Source organism: Equus caballus, chromosome 11 (assembly GCF_041296265.1).
Source record: "Equus caballus isolate H_3958 breed thoroughbred chromosome 11, TB-T2T, whole genome shotgun sequence".
In the NCBI taxonomy this organism is placed as follows: domain Eukaryota; kingdom Metazoa; phylum Chordata; class Mammalia; order Perissodactyla; family Equidae; genus Equus; species Equus caballus.
Window position 1 is genome coordinate 33,303,016 of NC_091694.1, and position 17,324 is coordinate 33,320,339.

General features: G+C 37.6%; 1 protein-coding gene across 50 annotated transcripts in view; it reads right to left on the minus strand.

Annotated features, from left to right (window-relative positions):
- Window positions 1-17,324, minus strand: part of TRIM37 (tripartite motif containing 37) — a 143,754-nt gene that overhangs the window by 39,374 nt on the left and 87,056 nt on the right. For 33 of the 50 annotated variants that reach the window (XR_011423281.1, XR_011423279.1, XR_011423280.1 and 30 more), the window contains 4 exons: window positions 13,374-13,682; window positions 8,932-9,060; window positions 8,403-8,592; window positions 6,453-6,571 (listed from right to left, as the gene is read on the minus strand). Coding sequence is in view for 21 of the 50 variants with exons in the window: in XM_070227509.1 (XP_070083610.1) it covers window positions 6,453-6,571; window positions 8,403-8,592; window positions 8,932-9,060; window positions 13,374-13,682 (747 nt within the window). In the remaining 29 variants the exon portion in view is untranslated. Of the gene's footprint in view, window positions 1-4,236; window positions 4,291-6,452; window positions 6,593-8,402; window positions 8,593-8,931; window positions 9,061-13,373; window positions 13,683-17,324 lie in introns of all 50 variants that reach the window. The other 17 variants (XR_002811565.2, XR_002811563.2, XM_023652915.2 and 14 more) reach the window with 3 other exon arrangements.

Consider the following 17,324-nt stretch of genomic DNA (forward strand, 5'->3'; position numbering starts at 1 on the left):
ACAGACTAAAAAATTTACCAGATAGACTTTCTGGAAATGAAAGATATAGACATTAAAATTAAAATATTAATAGATGGATTTAGGCAAGGTTGAAAAGAGATTAGCCAACTTAAAGATAGAACTGAGGAAATTAAAATACTAAAGAAAAATGAAGTAAAAATTATAAAAAAGAGGTTAAGAAACAAAGGGATAAAAAAGAAGGCTTCAAATTGTGTCAAACAGACTGCCATAGAGATAGCAAAAATAAGAGAGGAGAGACAATATAGTAAGAGAAAATGGCTGAGAATTTTCCAGAATTAATGAAAAACATTCTGAAATGAAGAAAAATAAAAATACAACATATCAGAAGTTTTGGGATGTGTCTATAGCAGTACTTAAAGGGAAATTTATAGCATAAAATGCTTATATTAGAAAGAAAAAGGTCCCAAATTAATGATGTAAACATCCACTTTAAGAAACTAGAAAAAAGAGCAAATAAAATCAAAGCACATAAAAGGAAGGAAATAAACAGAAATAAAATTAGCAGGAAAACAGAAAAAGAAATCAATGAAACAAGGTAGCTCTTTGAAAAGATCAATAAAATTGAAATGCTTCTAGGCAGACTAAGAAAAAAGAGAGCAAACAAAATTACCAATATCAGGAATAAAAGAAGGGACAACACTACAGGTTCTACAGACATTAAAAGGATAATAAGGGAACAGTATAAATAACTTTATGCTCATGAAATCAAGAACAATGAAATGGACAGATTCTTTGACAAACACAAACTACCAAAGCTCATTCAGATAAAAACAGATACTTTTAACTGTTAAAGAAACAGAATTTGTAGTTAAAAAAACCTTCCAACAAAGAAAACTATAGCCCCAGATGGTTTTACTGGTGCATTTTTCCTCTTCTGTTTTCAAGAGTTTGTGTAGTTTACTTCTCCCTTAAATACTTAGAAGACATAGGCTGGATGTATGGACATTTCTGAAATTCCTTCTTCAGCAAAGAAAAAAACCTTTCCTGCTCTAAAGAGTAAAGAGTAACACTGTTTAGAGACCAAACCAGCTACTTGCGTGAAGCACCACCTCCACCTTGTGGCTCTCCGTGAAACTGTTGCTGGAAACACTAAAATCCACTTGAGTTATGTAAATGCCAGGCACAAATTTGACCTCTTGGTACCAGTGTTTCTGAAGTCCTGACAGATACTAACCTTCAAGATTCACAAACGAGGAACTGGAATTCCCCAAATTTTAAGTTATTCTTTAAATACTAACAACATTTTTTCAAACTTTTTACAGTATTAATTATGTATCTTTAAAGTTTTTGTTTAATTTCTAGTAGTTACAAGAACTGCAGCCTACAACGAATATTCAAATGCTGGAAAATGTTGTGAACATTATTGGGTAGTATTCGAATAATGCAACATTGAGAACTCTTAGCAAGGTTTTTAGCACTGCATAGAATCACGTGTCAAAAATGCCAATTTAAGGAATTATTTTGCTCCCAAAACTTTCTTGGAACACCATGCACAGAATTCTCATAAACTGTAGTATAAACTCATTAATATTTACATCACAGCAGACAGGGCCATGAACATATACTTATAAAATGGCAACGGCTATAACCAGGACTGATTTGATCGTGATCACTTTTTTCCAAGGTGCTCCTGTTGATCTTAACCTTTGATTCCTAGTATCAGCATTTTCAGTTTTTCCATTAACTTGCCATAAGTGGATACCTTCAAACCAGCAATGTTTCTGTATTAATTGTTAAGATTAAGTCTAACAGGAGAATTAGAATAATTTTTTCCATTATTCGATTTCTTGACTCATTTTTCTCAAGACTCAGGAAAAAACATGCATTTCCCAAGAAATGCTGGGAAGAATTCCTGCATGAAAACATCACTTGGTCTTTTATCAGGTTTTAAGATCTGGAAGTTCGCTAGCTTGTGAATGTAATGGGAAAGATAAACTGGTCTCTTGTTGGCTCACTGGGTCCATAGGTCCTGTACAACCCATTGCCCTCAATAAGTGAGAGAGGGTAAACCAAGATAAAATCAAATACTTTTCATTTTCCTGAAATGAAACTAGCTGCTGCCAAGAAACAGGTCACAAGCTATTTGCTATGCCTTGCCCCATATATTGTAATGTCTATCCACTGCATTAAGTAATGGTTAAAGCAAACTACTGATATTTCACTGAGTCTAAGAAATTTGAATAATGGAACTTTCTTGAACTCACCAGGTGTCAAAAGTTTTCACATAAATGGCTGTCACTGATAGTAATGACAAGATACCATTAAATGTAAGCTGCTTCAGAGACGTTAATATGGGGGAAAAAACCGCCTGCATCTTAGAGTAAAATTTGAAACAGGACATTTCTGTATCAATCAACTATCAAATGCTTAAAACATTCACTATATGATCAGTACTGTCCAATGCTAACTTTCGAGTTACAACTCCCTTATTCAAGGGTGCTCAAATTTCAGATGCTCGGAACATACATTAACTACTTGGTACAGCAGACAGTAAAGCTTCACTTGCCTTCCTCCTTTCTAACAGAACCTCGGCATGGTTCAGCTATCCTTCCTCTTAAACATGGCCATGAGGAATGGGGTCTGTGAGGGGGACCAAATGTTTAGACTTTGCCAAGTTTCCTTCTTTAGCTAGTGATTATTGAGCTCTTATATAAGAGGAAGTTAGGAAGTTGTTGAGGTGCTCTGAGAAAGGTTTTCCTTGTTGATAAATAGAGATACAGAGAATGCAATGACCCTCCCCTACTCCCGGGATATTGTTTGGATTCTATATGAAGTCTGGAACTGTAGCAACCATCTTGTTATCCTGAGGGGAGCTAAGCCAACTCACTAAGAATGGCAGAGCAAAAGATGGCAAAAAACCCCAGAGTTCTTGATGACACTGAGTAGCTTAATTTTCCAACCTTGAAACTACCCTATCACAGTTAGGAGAGACTTGTTAACACAAGAGAGCAAATCTTCCTTATTGTTTAAGCCAGCAGATTGAGTTTTCGTAACTTATGTTAAAAGCTCTTAATCAATATCCCAAAAGGGATCAGCAAGGCTGGAACATCAGACTTTGCACTCCTCTTAGACAGGCTGCCAGAAAGGTTTGCAACAGGTATGCCACAGCTTTTTTCTGGGATAGGTGTTTTGATATCCCTGACTTAATTGAAAGCGATCTGTGTTACTTCAGTAGGAACTCAGAGCACAGTCTCCAGTTTTAGAGAGAACAAGGAAGAAACTGGTCTACCTATAGGAGTTCTGTAGGGTGTCAACTGGAGAGGGGGCAGGAGAGGGAGTAATTATGCTTTTCAGTATCAGACATTAAACAGAAGATTAATACAAAGTTGTTCTACATGGCCCCAGTTAGAAGGAAAGGCCTGTTGATAACTGTCACATCTAAGACAAGTCACATTTTGCTCAAGAACATTTAAGAGACCTCTTTAGTAGTCCCAAATTTCCAGCTGGTAACACAAACAATGCCTTATTTTAAAGTTTCTTCAAATAGCTTGAGAAAGACATCGACCCACAGTGATCTGACACAGAAAATTTTCTCTTAGGTATTCTGCTCAAATAACAAGCCTTGTTTTTCCTAAGTATGGATACAAGACAAACCCACTCAGCTTTCTATCAAGGCTTACCAGTGTGAAAAATAAGGTTTCTTGAGAATTGGCTCCTGCTGATAATAGAGTAATACCCACAACAGTGAGTAAGGCCCCATTCTCCTCTCACAAACAAAGCAGATTCCAAAAGATACAGAGCTCCTTTTCTCTACTGTATTCCTTCCTTCCAGCCTCATCAGTCTCCTTCTCACTGCCTATCCTGGGACTCTAGTGGTAAACAAGCTGTTTAGATACCAACAAATTGCAAGGGTGTACTTCTGTGGCACTGATGATTTGCATGTTTACAGCAACTTTTCTTACTGAGTTCTATGTGCTTTATATCACCACACACTCCTTATAGAAGAGAAGATGTTAACACTGACCACTTAGCTCTAAATTTCAGTTTCAAGGACTTGAAAGTGCAAAGCAGATCCTAAATGTGGCCAACCAAATGCCTTTCTCCATTTTAGGATAGGCTGTCAATGAAACGGATGTCAAAAACGTTCAAGGTTTTTTGTGCTAACTAGCTAATTACATGGAAAAATTGCTAAGATAATGTGAATTCATGAGTTGAAGGCTGAAATTAAGAAGTCCAAGTCATCTCTCTCCTAGGATAATTTAACATGCTTCTTACCAGTTTTCCTGCCCCCAGAGTTCCACATCCCATTCTCACTCCCCAAAATCCATTCTCCACAATGCAGCAAGAGCAGGAATTGAAAAACATAATTTTATTATTTCACTACTTGTTTAGATCCCATTCAAAGGACAGAGTCCAAATTCTAGCTAGGACACACAATGTAACTTTTCATGATCTGACTTCTGCCTCCACTCTACCCCCATCTTTTGTCAGTCTTCACCTGGCTAACTCGTACTCATCCCTTAGGATGATCTGTCCAACGGTGGACGAGGTTAGTGTAGAGAGGTAATAGTTAGGAGCACTGGCTCTGGGTTCAAATTCCAACCCTTCCATTTACTAACTCTGACTTTGGGTTAGCTAAATTACATCTCTAAGCCTCAGGCTACTTGTCTCTAAAATCAAAGTAATAAAGTAACTACCATGTAGCACTGTCCTGAGAAAATAAAAGATAATACTGGTGAAGTCTTTAGCAATCTCTAATACATAATGAGAACTCAGTACATATTATATATATTTTTATTATTACATACCTGTTCTTTCAGCTCCCTATATACCCTATCACAGCATTCATCATTCTATTATAATTGACTATTAAAAGGTCTTTCTGACACCTGACCAGCGGTTTTCAATTGCTCTCCCTGCGACCCACCCACCACCACCAACACATATATCTAGCCTACCTGAGGGCTACAACTTGCTACCATTTGTAATTGTGACCCACTCTGACAAGTGATTCTTAAGGAGTGGTCACCCCTGGTTGACAGTCATTTAACTCAACTAGTGGTTGTCAACTAGGGAAGACTTTGCCTCCCAGGTAACATTTGGTAATGTCTGGAGACATTTTCAGTTATTGTAACTCATAGGAAGTAGTACTGGCATCTCGTGGTTAAAAGCCAAGGGTGCTGCTAAACATTCTACAATGCACAGGCAGCCCCCTACAATAAAGAACCATCTACCCAAAATGCAGTGGTGCCAAGGTAGAGAAACCCTGTACCACACAGTAGATAGTTCACCACTTTATCACCAGCATCAAATGCAATGCCAGGCAAATTAGAAGCATTTCATAAATGCTGTATGAATAAAAGGAGCCTGTAAGTCCAGCATACGATGTAAAAATTTAAGCCACCACAATTTATAATCAATACGTATAAATGAAAACTAGCTAATCCCTACAGGTCCTTTCTATAAAGATCATCAGTCATAATATTTCTTTATTTATGTTTTAACAATACACACTTTACTGTAAAAATCCTTTCCATTTAATCTCTCCTACTGAAATAATGATGCCCGTCACAGGTACACCAACGAAGAGGGATGACCAAAATGTCCAGCGTTATTTAACTGAAAATGCCAACGCCTAACAAGGCAGCCAGAGGTAGATGCTGGCACCTGTATATACGCTTTGAGCTACAAATCATCAATCAATGAAATTCAAATGAGTACAGAGGTGGAAGGTGGCAAAGTTTCAATGAGAAATGAAAAAAATTTCAATGTCAAATATCATTAATAAAGTTGACACAATTTTCTGCTAACATATAAAGGACACCGCAAGGGCAACACACATGACCTTGTTTCAAGTATTCTCTGTTACTCAAAATTAAAAAAATATCTTTTCTACTTTTAGATAAAGAATAATGAATGTGTAAGAACACACAGGACAGTATTAGAAATGTAACTGAGAATGAACTGGCAAAGATGAAGTCAGTTACCATAGAGGATTTTTAAAATGGTTAAAGTTTGGAATACTTCTGTAAGAGTAAAGCAATCTACAATCATTAATCAAGACTGACTTTAAAAGATGAAGTACTTAATATTCTAATTAGTTGTTTCGGGCATGTCTTCCCTCTAAGACTGTGAACATATCTAGTTTCATCTTTGAATATCTAGCAAAAATCCAATGCCTGTTTCATGTAGGCGGCTTGATACATTTATTGAATGAGGAGATGAACTATCTGCAGATTTTTCCCCTGTAAAATTCCCCTTCTAGTAAGATATCTTTTATGTAGTCAACTATCCATTTTGCCTTCCTCTGTGCTTAATGTCCTAGTAAATCAAATTCAGTGACACAATGAATACTGTGTTCGGATCAAGCATGTCAGATATAGATAATGTCTCAATAACTTTATTAAACCAACCACTCCCCACCCCCCCCCCCCACCAAAAAAGATCATTATTCACTCCTCCCACTTAATTATGACTTCATCATTCCTTACCTTCCTCAGGGGCAGCTGAAGCTCCTTCTGGTAGTATAGGTTGTAATTCCCCAGTTTCAGAATTATTTTCCAAATCAGTTATTTGCATTCCTTCCAGAAGACCTCCTTTAGCATTAGCCCTCAAAGAGGGAGAAAATAACCTGATATTTTTGTATACCTAGTCAGTGATACAATAATCTATATTTTCTTCTTGTCCTGAAACTGAGCATCAAACTAAGAAGGATACATGGCACTGTTGTTTGGTAATAAATTTCAAACTTTAGTTTTAAAAAATTCACTAGAAGATTAACAATATAAGGTTATAAAATGGTGAATTTCCATATCCTGGTTGTGATACTCTATCAGAGTTTTGCAAAATGTTATCACTAGGGGAAATTGATTAAGGCACACAGGATCTCTCTATCTTATTTCCTATAATTACATGTGAATCTACAATTATTTCAATAAAAAATAAACATAAATAGAAGTCCTAAATAATGTTTTCACTAACATAGAAAAGACTTTTGAGATATATTATTGAGTAAGAAAACAAGGTACACCTTTTGTATTAAAAAAGCTATATAGTCAAACTTGCTTAAATATGCATAAAAACTGAGAAGACACAGCATACATAAAAAATTAAGAACAGCAGGAATGTGTGTGGGCAGGGGGTTGGAAAACTAAGCAGATGGGAGATAAAGATGGGAAAATTTTCACTTAATATTCTTTTTTCATTTCCATTTTAGAACCAGTTATTAGTATTTAAAATTTTTGCTCACATTACTTTAAGTCAAGCAGGGAAAAAACACACAAGCTGGAAAGCACCACATGAGCCAGAACGGCATTACATTTAACTATAAAATGATAGTTATAGCTAAGAGCCGCAGACATTTAAAAAGGATTTTGCAGTCTAGATAAAAGTCTATGCTCATATACATCTAATCTTTATGACTAAAGGCAGACAGAAATATCTCCATAACAAATAAAACATAAAAGCTAGTTGCAGCTTCAATTTGAAAGGAACATGTATAAAATCAGGCTAGGTAATGGTGAGGACAAGATTATCTCCAATGATTATAACACCTTTCCACTGCTTAAACTTGAACTAAAAGAGAAAACTAAACCACCAGCTGTCCTTTTAGATTTGGTAATTATCCAGATCTTAAAATTGTATAAAATTAAGTAAACTTGAGGGATATTAATCTTTCTCTAAATTTAATTCAAAGTTCTTTTCAAAGTCTCCGAGGGGAAACGATTCCATTGTTTAAATTTAAAAAATGTATTTAATATCCATAAAATAGATTAGCAGATGGATATTAATGGCTCTTCTAGCATATTCATAGACAGGATATTCCAAAATCACCCTATCTTTTGAATGGATGGAAGTTTAACAGACATGGCTAGGATGTGAGTTTATATTTCCTGGGAGTGAGATAAAGGTGCTAACTATAATATACGTCCTTTTGGAAAATTCCAACTAGGAGTTTTGAGAACACTTTCATAAGAAGAGAGAAAAAAGGTAAGATAAAAGCAGAAAAGCAGTGCTAAAATAAAACTGCTAAAAGTGCTTTGTTCCATACAAAATATGTGTAAAGGACCTATGAGATAATAATATAGCCCAGCACAAATGTCTTTGAAAACTGTGAGATAGATGAAAGAAAAAAAAAGCTGACAGGCACACAAAAATCTCACAAGGATGAGTTCATACAAGGTTACACACCATTACTATCCTAACTTCAGTGAAAATGAGCTCTAACATATTTGAACAGAACTTCTGGCACTATCTCATTCCATTAGGGAAAAAAGTAAGGCCTGTGACACTTTAAAAGATACATTTTACTACAACAAATGAACTTTCTGTCTGCTAAAAAAAAGTTAAAGTGGAAATTTATTTTGTTCATTATGATGCAGACTTAAAGTGCTAAACAAAGCTATTAGTTATTATTCCATTACATAAATAAAAAAATTTACCCCAAGGTGACCATTTTCCTCCTCTTCTCAGTAGTAGGTAAGCCATTGAAAACTGCAACCACAACAGCATCGGAATCCAAAGCTTGACACTGCCGGTCTTCAGATTTCGGCAGAATATCACTGATGCTGCCATGTGTCAAGGCTCGGGGAGAACTGTGCCTGCTCCCAGACTGAGAGCTTCCTGGAGAGCCTTCAGGAAAAGAAGGGGACATTCAGAAAGAAGTCAAAGAAACAAAAAGTTGTCTCTACAGTGTCCACTTTCACATTTTTAAATTGCAGGAAAACTCAAGAACTTAAAAATATATCCCAGTTTTTTTGATGCCAGGTATTTAAAATTAAGGAGTCCAGAATATGAAGTCTAATGGCTGCATTTTCTTACTGATAGGTCGTTCTGTTGTGAGATCAAGGAACTTTCAAATCAAGTTTTACCATTTTTGGTGCCTTTAATGTTCTAAAGCTACACATAAGATCACATTCAAATAACAGACATCTACCCACCTGCATTACATTCTGAACGTTCCAAACTTACCTTCAGACAGAGTTTGACAGTCTCCTTTCGAACGGCTATTTTCCCCAGAGTCTATTGCTCTTCGAAGTGACAGACTACCCGCTATACTGGATGGAGCTGGCTTGGCTGAATTACTTTTCTTATTTGTGGCTGCAAACACATTTAAAAACATTCTGAATATGATGAAATAGCACAAAACTCATTACCCAGGCAGTCAGAGAAAAGTTTAATCTTACTACGCAGGGAAGGTATTTTATCTAATGTGTCCAAAAATAAACAGGACACTGGGGTCCCAACTGGTTTATCAGAGTTTTATGGCAAAAGTAGGAATACCTGTACAGCACAGCTGCTTGTAGAGCAGTCTTAACTCACAAAACTAGAAAAATATCTGTAAACTCCAAAAGAAAAATCATACCAGACATGAACTCCAATCTCAATGCAATTAAAACTAACTACCAACAACAAAAATATAACCCCCTAAACACTTAGAAATTGTAAAATATTATGAATTAAAAGGAAAATAAATGCTGAATTAGAAATAAATCACAATTACAATGCTTTGAGATGTTTGTGGCTAAAATAGTAATTAAAAGAAAACAAATGGCCTTAAAACGCATTAATTAGAAAAAACTAAATGGCCAAACACGCATAGACTCAAGAAGCTAGAAAAAGAATAAAAATAAGTAAAAAGAAAGTAGAAGAGGGGCCAGCCCGGTGGTGCAGCGGTTAAGAGCGCACACTCCGCTTCGGCAGCCCAGAGTTTGCTGGTTCGGATCCCTGGCGCGGATATGGCACCACTAAGCAAGCCATGCTGTGGCAGGTGTCCCACATATAAAAGAGAGGAAGATGGGCATGAATGTTAGCTCAGGGCCAGGCTTCCTCAGCAAAAAGAGGAGGATTGGCAGCAGATGTTAGCTCAGGGCTAATCTTCCTCAAAAAAAAAAGAAAGCAGAAGAAATGCACTAAGTAATAAACAGGTTCAGCAAGGGAGAAAGGTGTAAGGCCAATAATCGTCAATTTACACACTAGCAAAGAACAATCTCAAATGAAATTAAGAAAACAATTCCATTTACAACAGCATCAAATAGAATAAAACAGGAGAAAATTTAACAAAGAAATGTAAGACTTGTATACTGGAAACTATCACTCGCTGAAAGAAAACAAAGACGACAGGAAAAACATTAGGTTCACTGATTGGACGACTATCAAGAGAGTGAAAAGGCAACTTACAGAATGAGAGAAAACATTTACAAATCATTTATCTGATAAGGGATTAATATCCAGAATATATAGAGAACTCCTAAAACTCATAATCAAAAAACCAACCACCAACCCAAGCCAGCCCTGGTGGCCTAGTGGTTAAAGTCTGGCACACTCCCCTTCGGTGGCCCAGGTTCAGTTCCTGGGCACGGAACCACACCACTCGTCTGTCAGTAGCCATGCTGTGGCGGTGGCTCACGTAGAACTAGAAGGACTTACAACTAGAATATACAACTATGTACTGGGGCTTTGGGGAGGAAAAAGAAGAAAAAGAGAGGACCACTGGCAACATATGTTAGCTCAGGGCAACTCTTTCCCAGCAAAAAAAATCAACCCAAAAATGGGCAAAGGACTTGAACAGACATTTCTTTAAAGAAGACATATACAGATGGCCAATAAACACATGAAAAGATGCTCAACATCACTAATCATTAAGGAAATGTAAATCAAAACTACAATGAGATACCACTTCACATCCATTAGTATGGGTTTGTTTAAAAAAAATCAGAAAATAAGAAGTGTTGGGGAAGATGTGGAGAAACTGGAATCCTCGTGTACTGTTGGTGGGACTGTAAAATGGTGCAACCTCAAACAGTGGCAGTTCCTCAAAAAATTAAAAATTGAATTACCATATATACCACTTCTGGGTATATATGTCCAAAAAAACTGAACGCAGGGTCTTCAAAAAAAGAAACATTCATGTTCATAGATGCATTATTTGCAATAGCCAAAAAGCAGATGCTAACCAAGTGTCCATCAAAAGACGAATGGAAAAACAAAATGTGGGGTGTGTGTGTGTGTGTGTGTGTATATACACAAATGGAATATTATTCAGCTTTAAAAAGGAATGAAATTCTGACACATGCTACAATATGGATGAACCTTGAAGACATTATGTTAAAGTGAAATAAGCCAGATACAAAAAGACAAGCATTGTATGATTCCACTTATATGAGATATCTAGAATAGACAAGTTCATAGAAACAGAAAGTAGAATAGTGGTTACTAGGGGTTGGGAAAAAGGGGGAATGGTGAGTTACTGTTTAACAGATGCAGAATTTCAGTTTGGGATGATGAAAAAGTTCTAGGGATAGACAGTGGTGATGGTTGCACAACACTGCAAATGTACTTAATGCCACTGAACTGTACACTTAAAAATGGTTAAAATGGTAAATTTTCTTATATATATTTTACTACAATAAAAAAATAGGTAAAAAGAAAAAAGCATACATGCTTAAGAAAATGAAAACACACACACAGATAACAAACTCTTTCTTGACTCCACACCCCATCTGGGTACCACCTGATTCATCGTGAAACTTCTTGAAGGAGCTGTGCAATCATTCTCCAGTTTTCACCTCATTCACTCTTCTGTTACACTCCTCCATGGAAATGGTTCTTAAAAGGGCTACTCGCCCTTCATCTTGACACCTCTCAATGGTGGGACCACTCTACTTCTTTTTGAGATGCCATTTTTTTTAGGATTTTTGAGACGTTATCCTTTCTAGTTTTTCTCCTACCTCAATGATTCCTTTTTCCAATTTCCTTTGCTGGCCTCCTATGTATTATCAGGCCTTTAAATGTTTAAGTGCCCCAGAGCCAAAATTTCTCTTCTCCATTTAAACTCCCTCCATAGTATTTAGTACCTGCTCCCTGGCTTTAAACAACATCTGATACTACTGACTCCCAACTGTTTATATCCAGCTTTGACTTCATAAGCTTCAGACTTACGTACTATTCACCTGCCTATAAAACATTTTACTAGGATATCTAGCAAACACCTCAAACTTAACATGTTTAAAAAAGAATTCCTAACTTCCTGTCCCTAGCCACCCCGAATACCCACACCTGCTTCTTCCTTATTTGATTTGCATCTCAATTAACGACACCACCAGTCACAAAGTTGCTTAGGCCAAAATCTTAAACATCATTAGTTTTCTTTCCCCTAAAACACTATCCAGCCTTTCTTACCAGGGTTGTGGGAAAGAACTGAGCCCCCTGGTCTAAAATTTCCATTGTATGTAACGGATTAACTTCTCTCCCATGTTTTTAGAATAGTGCTAGTTACGTACCATCCTTAGGAGAATTAAGAAAGATGGCACACTCGGTCAAGAAAGGTTGCTAGACTATGAACAAGTCCATCTATCCACTGAAAACTCCAGAATGAGCCACCATATTTCACACAAGCTATTGTTATAGTCTATTTACTGATCTCACAACTCCTACTCTCAACCTCCTTCAGACCCTTTTCCACACAAGCAAACTAATCTTTATAAAAGGTAGATCAGATCATAAATACATCCCTGGTTTTTATTCTCTAGTCTTCCTCTTAAAATCATTTTGGGGTCCGCCTTGTGGCTAAAGTTCTGTACACTCCGCTTCAGCGGCCAGGGTTCACAGGTTCAGATCCCAGGCACAGACCTACTCCACTCATCAATCATGCTGTGGAGGCATTCCACATAGAACGTAGAGGAAGATTGGAAGGGATGTTAGCTCAGGGCTAATCTTCCTCAAGCAAAAATGACAACAAAAAAACCTCAAACTCCTTATCCAGGTCTTAAAAGACGTTACCTGATCTAGATTCTGCCTACCTCTCTGACTTACCTCCTATTATTCTCCCATCTGCTTTGTTCACCATATTCAACCATACTGGTGGTTTTCCTTCCAGCCTTCAAACATGCCGAGCAAATCCTCTATCAGTGACTTTGCATTTTCTTTTCTGTTTGCCCTGAACACTGCTTCCCCGGATCTCTGCACAGCTGCCAGCTTCTCAACCTTCAGCTCTGTTCAAATCTCGCCTCCACAGAGACTTTCCCTGACTACCCTAACTAAAGTAGCACGCTCTTCACCTGCTCTTCCCATCCAACTCTTCTGTTGTTTCCATCACAGCACTTTTCACCAACTGAAGTTACCTTTACTTGTCTACGCATTTTAATGTCTGATTCCCATTACATCAATACATGAATGCAAGATCCATGAGGTTAAAAATTTTGTCTTGTTTACTGCCCAGTACAGAATAAGAAAAGTTAGCTCCATTGTATAGCTGAAAACACACAGTTTTTGATGGGAGAAAAGGCTATATGTATTTGTAGTTTTAATTCACTGTAAGAAAAATGTTTAAATATTATTATTATGAAAATAACTGGTCCTCTAGTTTCTCAAATGACACACGGAGAAATTACACTAAGAGGTTTTTCACTTACAGTTTCGTATGTAACAACTGGCAACTGATGACTTTGCCAAGAGCTCCATTCCTAAATCCTGTAATCTGCCAGAGTTTTCGGTTCCACACGCAGCCAGAGCTACCTGGTCAGCAGAAAAAAGGCTTGCCTGCATGTCTCCAGAAGCAGCGTTGCTGCCTTTTACTTCTGAAAGTGTATTCTTTACATCAGTTTTCATACATCGAACTTCAGCCATTTGAGTTTTGAGTCTTTTTAGCATCTTTAAATCAGAGGGAACTCGCCACATTGCCTGCTGCTTCCTCTGGTCTTTATCTTTTCGAGAATATGATGCTTCAGGGAGAAAGTGACAAGTCAGGTTAATATTCATGAAATCACTTTGTACTGTGAATATATGGAAATCAGATGTGCAAATAAGCAAAGGTGCTTTAGGTGATAGCAACAATAAAGGCATGCATTAAATTGCATTAAAGTTAGAATCTAAGTCATTATAATCACTCAAATCTGAGTTATATATTTAATTCTAAAAGTTTAAAAAGCTGCCCTACTGCCTGTGCTTTCGTCTCTATACGTCTTCACTTTTCTCAAATTTTCTACATTGAGCTTTTATATTTAAAATTGAGAAGTGAGGGGCTGGCCCTGTGGCCGAGTGGTTAAGTTCGTGCACTCCGCTGCAGGCGGCCCAGTGTTTCGTTGGTTCGGATCCTGGGTGCGGACACGGCACTGCTCATCAAGCCACGCTGGGGCGGCGTCCCACATGCCACAACTAGAAGGACTCACAGCGGAGAATGTACAACTATGTACCGGGGGGCTTTGGGGAGAAAAAGGAAAAAAATAAAATCTAAAAAAATAAAAATAAAAATAAAATAAAATTGAGAAGTGAGGAAAAACCCCTAGAAGCCAAATAGTCAAATCTGCTATACATAGTACACGAAAATAAATATATTCTGCCTAATTCAAAAAGTTGATTTACTGAACTACTATCCAATGTAGATGCAGCTATTAAGTAACATGCAACATCATAAAAAAATAGTTCTTGGGGGCTGGTCCCGTGGCATAGTGGTTAAGTTTGCTGTGCTCTGCTTTGGTGGCCCAGGATCAGGGGTTTGGATACTGGGTGTTGATCTATACCACTTGTCACCCATGCTGTGGCAGTGACCCACATATAAAGTGGAGGAAGATTGGTACAGATGTTAGCTCAGGGCTAACCTTCCTCAGCAAGAAAATAAAAAAAAAGACTAGTTCTCTGTCACTGAATCTTTGCAGCCACTAAAGTAACAATGTTTTCTCTCTCCTCAGAGAAACCAGTTGAAGTTTTTAATTTCTTCTTCCCCTACTCAAATATAAAAAAGAGAGACATGACTAAGGAAAATACATACTTTCTATTGCAGGAAGGGAAAAAGAAGTAGATATTTTGGAAATCAAAGAACATTATAACTGACTCAAAGCATTGGGGCCGGCCCAGTGGTGCAGCAGTTAAGTTCACACATTCCGCTTTGGCGGCCCAGCGTTTGCTGGTTCAGATCCCGGGTGCAGACGTGGCACCACTCAGCAAGCCATGCTGTGGCAGGTGTCCCACATAGAAAGTAGAGGAAGATGGGCACGGATGTTAGCTCAGGGCCAGTCTTCCTCAGCAAAAAGAGGAGGATTGGCAGTAGTTAGCTCAGGGCTAATCATCCTCAAAAAAAAAAAAAAAAAAAAAAGCACCAAAAACGTCAAAGCAAAAAGAAACTAAGCCAAAAAACCAAATACACAAACACCTCAAAATGGGAGACCAACAGGCACCATAACCAGTCAAAGAGTAAGTCCTTTATTAGCAGGAATGATAGCTGAACCTGTTTATACATTGCAACAACCTTCTGCCATAAAAAAGGGAGTATAGTAAAAGGCAGACATTGTAGTGTTCCCAATAGCCATTCCTCCCACTTCTACCTTGCAAAAGGACCCAGACTGTGGAGGTATCAGGTAGGCAGCAATGTGCTCAGGAGGTTAGGTCTTTCCTCCAGTCCCAGGGGATATGGGTCCAGTACTGGTCTAAGCTCATTCCTCTCTGACAGTGTTCAGGGTGGGCACATGACTCAGTTCCAGCCAAAAGTCTGTGGTCGTTGGGGGCTACTTCTGGGAAAGACTTTCTATCCTGATAGAGAGATTCTGTCGTGTTTATTTATTTAAAAAACATCTATAAAGAGCTTATTGAGTGTCAGATATTTTAAAAATATTGTCATTTAATCCTCTCATAGCAATCCTGAGGTAAGTAAGCACTATTATTATCTCCATTTGGTAAATGAGGAAAGTAAGACACAGAAAGGTTATATGACACACTCAAGGTAACACAGCTAATAAGAGGAGCTTGAATTCAAACCCAAAAGCCTACTTCCAGAAATCAGTGATCTTAATATTAGTAACTTTGCTCTTTAGGGTCACAGGAATAGAGTTTCTTTTCCATCCACTCTTTTTCTTCCTGCTAGTGACACATTCCTGTGAATATATGATGCCTAGAGCTGTGGCAACCATCTTACTCCCATGAGAGAAGAGGCAAGAGAACCACAGGAGGTCCATCCAGTGCCCTGCCTTTAAGTATCTGATGAACCTGGAACCAGTTACCTCTAGACTTCTGAATATGCATTATCATTAAGTGCCTTTATTAGCTAAGTCACCATCAGCAGCATTTCATTACTAGCAGTTGAAAGCATTCAGAACAGAATATGATTAAGAGATTTTAGGAACTCAGGATTTGGTCTCAGAAATATCATTTAGTTGCTGTAACTTTCTATAAGCCCATCAACTTCTGAGTCCATTTATTTATTTGTAAAATGAAAATAATAATATACGCATAACAGGGTTGTCATGAGGCTCAGAAGACTCAAGGTTGTGAAAGCACTCTGCAGTGTAGTCTAAAACCAAATCAGATATTACTTTTCTGCTTAGAATCATTGAGGAAAGCACCAGCATGGCACAGGAGACCCTATATTACCTGATTCTACCTTATCTCTCAGTTGCTATATCTTCTATCTATACCCCAAACATATCCCAATCTTCTGCAATTACCTGCAACTCTTTCTAACACATGGTATACATGTTTTCTAATACAGCCATGCTCTCTAACACGCTTCCATGCTTTTCACATGTCCTATTTCCTTTCCTCTTTCTCTGTCACATTCACCAAACTCATCAGATATAATCTGAAATGTCCCCTCCTTCAGGCACCAAAACACCAACTGCCCTTGTCCTTCCAAATCAATTCTTACCTAATTTTGTACAGTACATGGAGTAGAGTCCTACTGTAGCACTTATCACATTACAGTAAGGAAGACAAATATGTAGACTGTGAACAACCTAAGAGTGCAGATCACATCTTAGTGATCTTTGCATTCCAAGACAAACAGCCTATGGCACAAAATACTCAAAATGTTTTGCTAAATAAAGTCTTTGTGGCTCCCATCTCCCACCCCTACATCTTACAGGGACTTAAATGTGAAAATCTTCATTAACTGACACGGTTCAGTTCATTATTACTAGAAACTGACAAGAATTTTAAAAAAGTAAAAATCCCAAATGGGAAAATACAAAAAGATTTAAGCAAACCTCCACCATCTGATTATCAGTCAATAAACAATTACTAAGCCTGTTTCAAATGCAGGCACTGTGCTGGGCAGGGGATACAAGTGAACAAGATGAACACTCAGTCTTTGACCTCATGAAGGTCATAGTCCAGCTGGGAAAAACGAAAAATAATCCATTTCAGCACCATGTGATAAGTGCCAAGACAGGAAAGTATAAGGTGCCATGGGATCTTATACCAGGGGAACCTGACAATTTAAGAATACTTACTACACTGATGAGGACAATCCTTCCTGAATTTGCCAAGTTATAAGGTTAATTAGAATTGAGAGTCTTATCTGTAAGACTTCTTTCATATCATTCAGTATGGCCTTCAGGAACAACAGTTTGCTACAGCTCCTCCTCTAGACGTCA